The 12,505-nt window shown below is 36.8% G+C and overlaps 1 protein-coding gene and 1 long non-coding RNA gene across 2 annotated transcripts in view; one reads left to right on the top strand and one right to left on the bottom strand.

Moving 5' to 3' along the window:
• Nme7 (NME/NM23 family member 7) overlaps positions 1 to 12,505 on the bottom strand; it is a 154,292-nt gene that overhangs the window by 37,216 nt on the left and 104,571 nt on the right. The window contains exon 11 of the mRNA XM_010633981.3: positions 1,746 to 1,853. Coding sequence (XP_010632283.1) covers positions 1,746 to 1,853 — 108 coding nt within the window. The remainder of the gene's footprint in view (positions 1 to 1,745; positions 1,854 to 12,505) is intronic.
• On the top strand, positions 7,518 to 8,776 carry LOC117286848. The gene is made up of 3 exons (XR_004517966.1): positions 7,518 to 7,548; positions 8,219 to 8,273; positions 8,725 to 8,776. It is a non-coding gene; the product is annotated as an uncharacterized LOC117286848 (long non-coding RNA).

Raw genomic sequence — 12,505 nt, 5'->3', positions numbered from 1 at the left:
CTACCGCTTGTATAAAAGGAGAGGCATCTATGTGCAGAGTTGGAGAGACTCGGTGTTACAGATATATCATCCCACATTTACTTATAAACATGCTGCAATGTCAGTCAAGGTCCTATTTGCATCTTGTGGAGGTGGAATAAAGAACTTAGTAGAACATATATAAATTCATTTGGAGGCATAAATTTAAGAAAATAAACCAAGAAAAGTTTTATAAAGTATAAACTATAATAATGACAATAGCAGTTTTCTAGCACAGGCCAAGGGGATAAGTTGGGAAGTCCAGAGATAGGCTCGGTGTTTAAGTGTAAAAGTAGTCAGTAGGTGATAGACAATAAAGGATGGAAGACATATAACACGCTGTGTAAGAGCCAGCTAGGTCCTTACCTTACACCAATGCCACAGACAGGCAGTGTGAGAAAACAAAGTAAAACTATTTGGGTAAGGCTTTTCTATAAGGACTTCAGAGATAAAATAATTCCTAAAGAGTTCAATAGGTTTGATCATCTAAAACATACATTATCATCAGTAAAATAATATGCATGAAGAGTATCAAGCATTTTTGATTATTCATAGTATAATCAATTGAATTTACCATTTACCTCTTAACTGAGTTTCGTTTAATACACAAAAATTTTTAAACTATAAGAAATGAAAAATATGAATTTTTTCTTTAAGAGTTTTGTGTTTTGGCTGTTTTGCTTTTGGCCCACAAATGACTTTCTTAACCCCAAATCAGAATAACATTCACTTTCTTTTTAGAATTCTTTTATTTCTCCTTATTTTATGGCAATTAAATAGATGAGAGGTTACAATACCTGTCTCTTATTATGTGATTTAGAAAACCTAGTCACTTTTCTGAGTCTCACTTTCCTTTTCCTAAAAAACCAGACACAATAATCCCAGCCTATCAGGATGCTGTGACAATCAAAAGACATAATTTATACAAAGCATTTGTCATGGTAGAGCTTGGTACATAAAAAGTACCTTTAATGCTATCACATTGCTTATTGGACTTCTTAACTTCATTGGGATACTGCCACAACTAGGAACTTATAATAGTGGTAGTGTCACTTTATTTTTTAATTTTTTCATTAGCATATGTTTGCAGTACCTAATGATTACATTCATCATGGGGAATTGGTACATGTATATAACACATCGTATGTCACTTGATTTAAGAACATGTTTTGGACTGGGGATTTAGCTCAGTGGTTCGGTGGCCTGCCTTGCAAGTGCAAGGACCCGAGTTTGATTCCCAGTACCAAAAAAAAAACAAACAAAAAAAGAACATGTTTTACATGATTTAATTAATGCGTTAGTTTCTAACTAAATTATTTTTAAATCAATACATGTCAATGAGAAAAGAATAACTCAACTTTTTGAAGATTACCTAGTTATATACAGTATATTACAATCTGGTCTTTTTTTTTTTTTTTTTTTTTTTTTTTGTTGTTTTTTTTTTTTTTTTTTTTTTTTTTTAAGAGATGGGGTCTCACATTCTTGCCTAGGTTGGCCTTGAACTCCTAGGTTCAAGCAAACTCCTGCCTCAGCCTCTCCAGTAGCTGAGCCTGAAGGAGCATAACACTGCGCCTTGCTACAGTTTGGTCTTTGCAAATTGCCATCTGCAGTTATCAAATGGCCAAGTGAGAGAGTAATCCTAGAATATTAAGTGGTTTCTTACATGCCAGAACTGCTGAGATTTATGAGCTTGATATAAATGAGATGTCTACCTTTCTTTATCTTACCTCTAGGAGGCCATCCTCTGGCAGATCTGTACAGTGAACAGCATTCTGGATCTTAGTTTTACCGAAGGTTGCTCTGAGGGTCCCAGGACGTAAATGCCGGGCAATTTCCTATGAAACACACATCCACAAAGCATTAGTATAGGGTGTCAGTAAGGAAAAGATGAGCTATTTGAAACACTTGAATTGTTTTATTTCTAAAATATATGTTATACATTGAAGGTTCTGATTTTTCCTGAAAACAACATGATTGTACAGTGGACCCTTCACTTACAAACTCAGTTTGTTCTCAAGAGCTGGTTATAACTCAAGTTGATCAATTGCCTTCAAAGTCTCCCTCCTGCATAATTTTAGGCCACACTTTCTTCCAGGTCTTTAGGGACATTGCCCCAAGATTTCTCAATTAATCCCACACAGGCAAGGGTGTTGTAATGTTCCTTCCAGAACTCTTTCAGGGTTTAATCTGTATCTGAGACCATCTGGAAGCACAAGTGGCCAGCATTTGGGTCATAACTCAATACTTTGGCTGTAAGTTAAAACTAAAATTCCAGTTGTAACCCATGTTGTTTGTACGTCAAGCCAGTTGTAACTTGAGAGTCCACTGTCTGGAAATTTTCAGCACTAAAATATTGTTTTCTTCTTATGAAGCTTCTTTTGTGGCCCAGTGTAACCTATGTCAGTCCATTGTAATCTACTGTAATCGATGCCAAAAGACAAACACATTTTAATCAATAGATTATTGGAAACACAAAAAATATCAACCTAGTTAATTACTCTAAAAGACTTGTATTTATAAAGATAGTAATAATCTTACCAGCTTGATTTAAAAGGAAACAGTTTGATGGTACTGAATTTTTAAGTTTTTTTTTTTAAGTGTTACAGTTGTATCTGCTTATTACCAGCTCACCTTGGAGGGAGGAATGGTCACAAACACCGCTGAATTTCATGAAAATTGGAAGTTTTACCAAAATAATACAATAAAACAAGAGAGGAAACCGTATGACAACAATGGACTATAAAAACTTAAAGTGAGTAGGAAAGGAAGAGAGGATGTAGGATGTGGAGTGAGGAAAAGAGACTGAAAAGGTGGATGGAGGGATTCGAGCTGGGCCAAGTGGATGGGATAACTGTTAAGATAAATGTGTTAAAGAGAAATTATGCAGAAAATTAAGAGACAGGATACCTGAGATTAGCAGGTGTGGAGAAAGGAGGCTACAATGATGGATAATGACTAGTCAGTGGTGGAACAATGGGTGAGGTCAGGTTGAGGACAAGAACGCAGGAAGAAAAGGAGCAAAACAGACAGAGAGACCAAGATACCAAATGAATCACTCCCATGAACCTGAAACTCATAAACCATGACAAGGAGGAGGCTTATGGTACAAGGATGTGAACAGCATTCACATTTGTGATTCCATCCTTAAGGATGTTTTAGAAGTGCCCAAGCTGGGGATTTGGCTCAGTGGTTCCACTGCCGGCCTTGCAAGCGCAAGGGCCCAAGTTAGATCCCTGGTACCAAAAACACACAAACAAAAAAGTGTTCATGCGTTTACTTATAGCCATGTGATGCATCGTGACAATTTGGGTCAGTGATGGGCCACATAAATGAATGTGGTCCCGGAAGATACAATGGAGTTGAAAATTTCCTATCATGTAGTGACATCATAGCTATCATAATGTCACATAATGTACTACGGCTATGTTTGTGGTGATGTGATGTGACAAAAATCTATTCCGCTCCCAATCACACAAAAGCGCATCACATGTAATTATGTACAATGGATATGATACTCGACAACAATAAAGGGGTAGGACATTGGCTTATTATCTATTATTCTTATTTTTATATGAGAGTATTCCTTTTACTTATTAAAAAAAGGTTTACTTTAAAGCAATAGCCCATGTTACTGGCAGCAGTCTCATACATCTTGTGCTTAGGATTTCATTTTGGATTCTTTTTATAAAGGTACTGATATACTGATTTCAGTTTTGATTACCAGAAAATATCATATAGGCGTTTACATGTAAAAATACTGAAATATTAACAAATACAAGTGAATGGGAAATACCAAAAATGAAGTGATCCTGCATAGATCATTTTCCTTCTTCATTTATGAATAGATTTTTCCTTACATTTTTTTTTTTTTTTTTTTTTTTGGTACTGGGGAGCTAACTCAGGACCCTGTGCTTGGTGAGGCAGGTGGCAGAACACTGAGCTAAAACCCTGGGCCTCCCTACTTATTTCTGACAAGTTCATGCACCTTTTGCTCTATGGTGAAAACCATACTAGCATGGCCACTCCCTCTTCCCTTAAAGGAGCAGTCAGCAGATACACAAAGGCAACACAAAGGACTGTACCGACATACAGTTTCATTTAATACCATAAGTACTTCCTGGAAAGTTACTGCACTATTCACAAATGATAGCTTACGCTAAGAAAATTAGCTTCTTGGGAGAGCAATACTTATTTGCATCTACTATAGAGTCAACAGCCTTTCAAGCTCCACCAAATTCCTAGCATAACCATTCCTCTCTACAACCTTGACTGCCCCCTTCCATCAAGCACTTGGTTATTTTGTAGCCCATTGTAAGTACTAAACATTCTGCTCAAGAAATCCTGCAGAGGGATGAAGACTGCTGGCTTAAAGAATGATCTCTAAGTCTAAGATAGAAAAATATGCCAAGTAGAATGGTGATTAGCAAAATACTGAGAATGAAGAAAGTATTTAGTTATTCTATGGCTTTGCATTTTAAAGAATGTCAGTGTTTATTGAATAATAAGTCTGGCTGATAAAATATGTCTTGACAAAAACTAATTGCTTCCATAATAAGCTATTCTATTAGTTCTCCACAATATAAGAAAGATGGTATTGAATTTTGTATGTAAGAATCAAAATGACTTTCCATATAACAAACTGAAGGAGATTTGAGACATTTACTAATTATAGAACTTTGAAGAAAGAGAATTTTATGATCAGCCACAGAATACATTTGTATTAGGAGCATGGAGTGATTAATCCTTAAATTACTAGTATGATTTCAGGAAAATTTTAAGTACAAGAGAAAAAGTCTTTCCTAAGTTATAGGAAATCATGTGAGCAGTATTATCAATAAGTGAATAAATATTGGAAAAGGATCAAGAATAGCTTCAGGCCTAGCAATTTCAAAATAGGCTTGAAACAAAATTTTAAAATGTGTTAGAATCATTGCCCTCATGGTCAACAAGGGTAATAAGACTATAGCAAAGCCAATAATGAAGCTACGATAATTAAAACAGCAAACACTGATGTTTCCATCGTTACTGGTACTCTTCAGTAAGAAGTCTTGCAGTGTTAAACAGTGCACATGGGCTAAGCCCTCTGCTTGGCTCCTCTGGCTCTTCAGTGGCACGGAAGCAGACCCTCCAACAGCCTTTTCCATTTGCGTGCAGCCCTATACGGCTGCAGTTATACCTGTGTATTCCTTGGAGACCAACAACATCAGATGAAGTCACAACTAATATATAAAACAATGAAACACGAGAAGAAACTGGAAGTAGGAAAGGAAACCAGACAAGAGATCCAAAGGTTTAAAAACCCTTTTAGAGCCTATGCATAAGATCTAGAGAGAGTGACTGCAAAGTTAAATTCAACTCATTACTTGCTATTATCAAATGTGTCATCTGAGATCATGGTGAATGCAATTATCTGTACTAGAGGCTATATCAATAGCTTATATATGAAGGATCATTAAATATCTGCTTCCTGAACTGACAGGCTCCATATTTTACTTTTCACTGGGTAAACATCAGGTATAGTGTAAGTTTATAATGTGAACACAGTCACAGTTAAATTTTTTGTGTAAAACATTAGACAATTCAATCCTGTACTTCCCATTAGATTTCAATAAACCACATGATAACGACAACCATTGCTTCTTATGGGGCTGTTGACTATTCCAATCAACCACAGGCATGGGCTAAAATGAAAATGAAGTCTTATGTGAGATAGGTATGATTTTAGAATGTAAAATTGTGATCTCCTGGTTCTCCTCTCAGTCAAAGAACTGAGAAAATCTGAGATCCTACTCCTATAATCCCAGCTACATGGAAGGCATGCCTGTTTTACAAGTGTGAAGGTAACCTGGGCAACTTTTTTATTTTCTCAAAATAAAAAAGGTATTGATGTAGCTCAGTGCTTCCCACACTCAATTTGCAGTACAGAAGGGGGAAAGGGGTAAGGCAAATCTCCTTAGTCACTTTTGTATAAATTATATTTAAGCAAAAACTATAAAACTCATTTACATAAGCAAACTCAGAATATAAACATTAGTATAGAGGAAAGTAACACTGCTTTTTTGGTAAACATTTTCCTATTTTTTTTTCTATTTAAAAAATGCCACATTATGGGGCCAAGGATTTAGCTCAGTGGTTCTGCCACCTGCCTCACAAATGCAAGGTCCCGAGTTCGATCCCTGGTACCTAAATAAATAAATAAATAAATAAATAAAAATTAAAAATACCACATTATGAAAGACCTAAACATCCAGTGGGAAGGCCGGCTCATAAAAACATTACAGCGTGTCTGTGATTTCTGCCTTTCTCTAAAGTCAAGCTGGTGATGAAAGGGGACGCTTTGAATTGATTTAGGTACCAGAGGCGGCCTGACAGTGCAACTAAAGACACTCACAAAAGCAGACTTCCAGAACTGCTTTAGAAAGTTGCAAGCAGGAGGGGAGAAGTCTATTTGAAACAAGGAGTATTCTGAAAAAGATTCATGGCAATATGTCTTTTACTGCAATAATTTTTTTCAATTTGAACATTTACCATATTTGAGGATTGCACATTGTATCTGGATTCCTACCATAGATTCCACCATTCCTAGTAAACATAATATCCACAAAGCAGTTAGAATGATCTTTACAAAACATCATCTCCCTGCCTAAGACACACTAATGCCTGCCTAAAAATCCCAACTTCTCAACATGCCCTACAGTCCAGAGTGGTCTAGCTCTGCTTACCTCTTTGCTCTCCCCTGAAGCAATCTGGTCCTATCAGCCTCTTTCACAAGCACCACATTTTTTTCTTTCTTTCTTTCTTTCCTTCTCTTTCTTTTTTTCCTTCTTTCTTTCTCTTTTTCTCCCCTCTTGCTCCCTCTTTCTCCTTCCTTCTCTCTCTCTCCCTCTCCCTCTCCCTCTCTCTCCCTCTCCCTCTCTCTCTCTCCCTCCCTCCCTCCCTCTCTCCTTCCAAGACAGAGACTCACTATGTAGTCGTTCAGGCTGGCCTTGAACTCACTATGTACACTATGTAGTTAGTGCCCAGGTTATCCACCTGGCTCTTACCTTCATCTGGATATTGAAACTGCTCCCTCCAAAGTTATCTGTAACCAATTAGTCCTCTAGTCAAAAACTGTCATATACCAGGAATGTCATAAAGTACTGTCAGAAATAGCAGTGGTCTGACAAAGTGATCCGAGAATGGGTCAATTTAATTTACAAATCAGGATAATTTTATAAAATGTAAGTTTATTTTTCCCCTGGTAGCAACATATATATCAGCAGTTGGTGGAAAGATCTTGGTCTTAAAGGCATAGATTCAGTGTATGAGGCCAAATTAAAAAAAGTAGCAAAATCTATCGCGGCCACTGCAGACACTGGAATACTGTTGGAAGTATCAACAGTGGAAAAAAATCACTGCCTTCCCAATACGAGGCTCTTACAATCGGTGCTCTGCAAGGTTGTTAAGACAGCTTTGCTTTTTACAGGTATGGCCAACCCGACTGTAGTCAGCACTGAAGACAGAGAATATGCGAAGATCCAACTGACTGAGGTAAGCTCACTTCAAATGCTTAATTTCCTAAACTTCTCGACATGCTCTGCAATTCTCTTTAAAGCTGCAGGGGGCAGCTAAGATTCTAGACTAAGGACAACATTCCCGAAACCATCTAATCTCCACAGTTACTGATGGCAGTGCAGTCCAACAGAAATACAATGTGAGCTGCATACGCCATTTTAAATGGTCTAGTGGCCACATTAAAAATAAAAGGTGAAATTAATTTTAGTAATATATCTTAATACTATATATCCAAAATATTATCATTTCAGTAGGCAAATAATATAAAAATTAATGAGTTATTTCAAATCTCTATTTCATACTAAGTCATGTTCAATTTTGGACAGACCATATAAGTTACCAACAAGCAATGAACCTGAGTCCCTTTAAAAAAGAGAAGGAAAGGCTTTCTGGGCTTTACAGGAAGTATACTGCCCCCCTGCCCCCCGTCTGTTGGGTGTATGTTCTAAGACCCCTACAGGATTCCTGAAGCATTGGATGATAGCACACATTACATAAACTATTCTTCTTTATTCATACAGACCTGTGATAATTACGCAGGAAAGTATTAGTAAAACAATTAATAATAAATTACAACAACTGCAATAGAGTACTGTAATAAAAGTTGTTTAAAACATACAAATTATTTCTGAAATTTTCCCTGTAGGTTTTTGGACCATGGTTGACCATGCTCACTGAAACCATTGAAAGTCAAACTACTGGTAAGGAAAGAATACTTATGTGTAACTCTTGACCGTAAGATGCAGTGCTCACAGATCTGAAAATTTATTGGGAAAACTGCATCTGTCTCTCAAAGCCAAAAGTTCTGAACAAAAGCAAGAGGAATAATAAAAAGACTGAATACTCACTGAAATTATTCTGAAGGGCATTTTTGTTTGTTTTGTTTTTTTGCTTAAGTCTTAAGTCTAGTAAACCCAGAAATAGGAGATATATAATACGTATATCTAATCTGGTATGTATTAAAAGGATAAGGTAAAATCCATTCTTACTCATCTGATTGAGAAATCAATGGAGTAAAAGATGACACCCAACACCTTATAGGTTTTCTAAAAACTGACTTTAAATCCCTATTTGCTTCTTAGTGTTGTTTGAATATTGCAGAAAAATAAGCATGCAACAAAACTTAAATTTTTCATTATTTTCTTGAAACAGCACCACCAACAGACCTGTCAAAAGTCTACCAGAGATTTGTCTGCAGACCCAGCACCTCACAGCACTGGGACCTCTGCCATCAATGCACAATTCCAGGCTCCTGGTCCCCAGTCATTTCCAATGTACACAAATGGTTGAGAAATAATGTGTCAGAGTATTTTCTGGTGTTGGACATGCCAAAAAGGAGCAACACCAGTGTTCTAGTTAGCTTTGTGGACCAGGAGATGAGGAGCATGACTGAAAGTAACACTACAAAGGTACAAGATTCCAGTAATGAATGTAACTGTACTGTTTGCCTAGAATGTACCAAAAAATTAAATTTTAAAAAATTTTTTAAAAATAAAAGTAATACTACAAGGAAGAAACATTAATCGCAAGGTGGGCAGTATGGAGAGTTAATGGCAGAGGAATTTGAAGGAAAGCAAGTCACATGTTAGAGACAATTGATAGTATCTTAAAGATAGTGCTAGGAAAATAATTTAAAGAGGAGTAAAATCTATTCAACTTCTCTGCATAAGTTTCCACTCTAACAGTCTGGTAAATATGACATACCTAGAGCTCTGGATAGGGTCACTGTGCCAAGAAAAACAATCTGGTCTGAACAACTTAGTTAAGATTACTTGAAAATAGCACACCGACCAGGTACCGATGCTGCTGAACAAACTTGAGAGACCACACTGGTTTATTCTGAAATGCAAACCTTCTCCAAAGGAGGGCAGGTTCTCCCCCTCAAAATATGTATTTCTCTTTTTAAATTAAATGTGTTAAATTTAGGTTTTATTTAAACTTTAGGAAAACTTTTTAAAGTAATTCTTCAAGTGTTCTTTTGGCAAGTACAGATTTCTTTTATAATCTGAATAGTTAATTCCTAAACTGCATGTACTGAGTTAATACTTTCACATATTTCAATTCAGTGCTTTAAAAAGATCATGCTTATACTTATAGAAATGATTGTTTTGTTATTAGTGCTCTGTTATCTAATGTAATTAAACAAAAATCAACAAAGATGAAAAAGTCTGCAATGGTCACATTCAAGGGCCCTAAAATTCCCTCTGTTTGGCTTTGTAAGTGGTAGGATTGTTGCACTGAGATTAAGTAGAATGTCTTACTAACAATATCCTAAGAACACCATAGCTCAGTACTATTCGTGCCACCCGTAACTGATCCTGGACTCAAACCTACCACTCGTGTTACCAGCTTTTACCTGTTGATAGATTTGTAAAATGACAGGCTCTGTCATGTCCCCAAATGGTAATTTCTCTTAAAGGTTTAAAAATATTTTTCTTCATCTTAACACAAAACCCGCTGTCTTAAGCGACGCGGCTGGGGGCTGACATCTGAAGCTGACATGCAGCACGGTTGCATAAGGAAGATAAGGCCCAGTGCATGTTACCACAGCTGCCTGGGATTGGAGGTGCAGGCAGCTCCAGCTGGAGCTAAGCCGCAATCTAGTGTGCAGGGCTCTAGGAAACCTGAGCTGTCCCTCCTGTGACGGGGACATGTGGGGTTGGAATATGACTATTTTAAAGATATTGAGAACAGTGGATCCTCTCTATGACTAAAAAGAAAAAAATATGAAGCTAAGAGATCTTAAAGGAAACTATCACTTAATAAAAACAGCTAATGCAGCTAAATCAAGGCAAAATAAACACTGGGAAGGAATTGTTTTCAAATAAAAAGGAAGGGAAAAGGACTGAATGGAGAAATTTTTGTGAGACTCATTTAAAAAATATACTAAAAATAGTGAGGCAAAGGAGGCTGGTATAAGAAATGAGGAAATGAAAACCAGTAAAATGCCAATATTAAAAAAAACCCACAGAGATAAGGGGAATGAAAGGATGCACTATGTAGAAAATAGTCATCCAAATTTCTCAGTCCCTGCACAGGCAAGGGATAAGATGGTGGGGCTGGAAGCAGCCACGACAGAAGATGCCAAGGCAGAAGAGCGGACAGAACCAAAACAGAATTTGAAAGTCAGGACAGTAAGTCAGAGAAAGAATCAGCTCCCAGTGGGCACCCAGGCCAGTGTCCTCAAAGAGTTACAACTCCCTAGGTGACAGTTTCATAAGGAGTCATTAAAATGAACTGGAATGTTGTAAAAGTAACCTGAAAGGGGTACCATCCTCATGGACAAAATGGCTGTTGGTGTTACTATCACAGAGAGAAGCCACCCTGAAGCAACAAGAAACGAATCTAGAAGAATTGTGTTCTCAAGTACTTCGAGGGCTTTTGAAATATATTTCTTGTATTATATGCAGTTAATATTTGAAGAAAAAAAACTATATCCTTGGGATTTTAAATCAGAAATGACTGAAGATGAAACCATGCAGAACACAGTCCAAATCTTGGCTTAACTTTTAAATGAAAATATGCCCTTTGGGAAAAATAAAAAAAATAAATTTTAAAAATGTTTTTTTTTTCAAATAAGCTTGTTTTATCCTCATCTATAAGACGGTTACCAAAAGCCTACCTTGAAAGACAGCAATGAGTACAAAGCTTCTGGGTCAGTGACTGGTCATAGCAGTCGAAACAAATAGTTCATGAGAGGTAAACTTAAGCAATATAAAGAGGCAATGTAACTCAGATCAGTACCTGAATATTCATTCTTTTAAAAAATATATATATATTGAAACTACTTCTGAATGTCAGTGAAAGAAATGAAAATCCATGTCTTAGGATTTACATGCTAGCAGAATGAAACAAAAACTAAATGGGTTCATAAGTAAATGGTGTAGAATGTTTAGAAGCTGATACATTAAAGGAAAAAAGTAAATCAAAATAGGGCAGGGCAAGCACTTGAGAATATCTGAATATTGTGGCTATAAATGGGAGACAAGAGGAAAGATAGATCTCTGAGAAGAAGACATCTAAGCAGGAATACTCCAAAGCACGGGGTAACCATCAATCTGGATTTTGGCAGATACATCATGAATGTTATAAGGATGGTGTCTTCTTGTTATCTGCAGGGTGAAAAAAGCTAAATTTTCTGTAAGAATCTTACGTGAAAATGTTCTCAGAACTATAATTCATTTACATGTGATTCTTCACTTCTCCTTTGCCTGTCAGAGGACTGTCTATTTAAAGCAAAACCACTGCTCTGATCTTGTAGAAACAAGTGCACTGTTCAGTCTCCAGACAGTCTTCCTTCTCCCCATCTTCCATATTACTTCTGCACTGTCCACAGTACTGACTTTACTTATTTGTTTTTCGTCTGTACACCATTAAAACAAAACATCTATGACAGTGAGATTTTCATCTGTCTCCGTATCACCACTGTTAAATCCCAAGGCCTAAAAATGCCTTGACACATACAAAGTGTTTGGCATGTAGCTGAATAAATGAAGGCAATATAATTAAGAATTCTTTTTAGAAAAGAACCACAGTTTGGAAAATCATTAGGTGTGTTAATTAATTCTGATATGTCGATTTAATTGGATTAAGAAACACCTAACAGATTACTAGAGCAAGCTCGTGGGTGTACCTCAGTGCATTGTGGAAACACGGCCTAGAGTACTATAACTGTCCTCCTTAGTTCCTCTCTCGCACTGTTCTTCTGCTCTGCTGTTCCATGCTGCCACGAATGAGGCATCTTCTGCCATGGATGAAGCATCTTCCATCATGATATTTCTGCTATAGACCTAGCTGACCACGGACCAAACTCCCTGAACTCTGAGCCAAATTAAACCTTTCCTTCTTTAAATTATGCGTATTAGGTATTGTGTCCTGGTGATGGGAAATCTGAGTAACACATTAGGATGTTTCTGTAATTAATAAAGCCTTG

Source organism: Fukomys damarensis, unplaced genomic scaffold (assembly GCF_012274545.1).
Source record: "Fukomys damarensis isolate Sample0158 unplaced genomic scaffold, DMR_v1.0_HiC HiC_scaffold_19, whole genome shotgun sequence".
Lineage (NCBI taxonomy): Eukaryota > Metazoa > Chordata > Mammalia > Rodentia > Bathyergidae > Fukomys > Fukomys damarensis.
The sequence above is the reverse complement of the archived record's forward strand: the minus strand, read 5'-3'. Positions and strand labels throughout refer to the sequence as shown.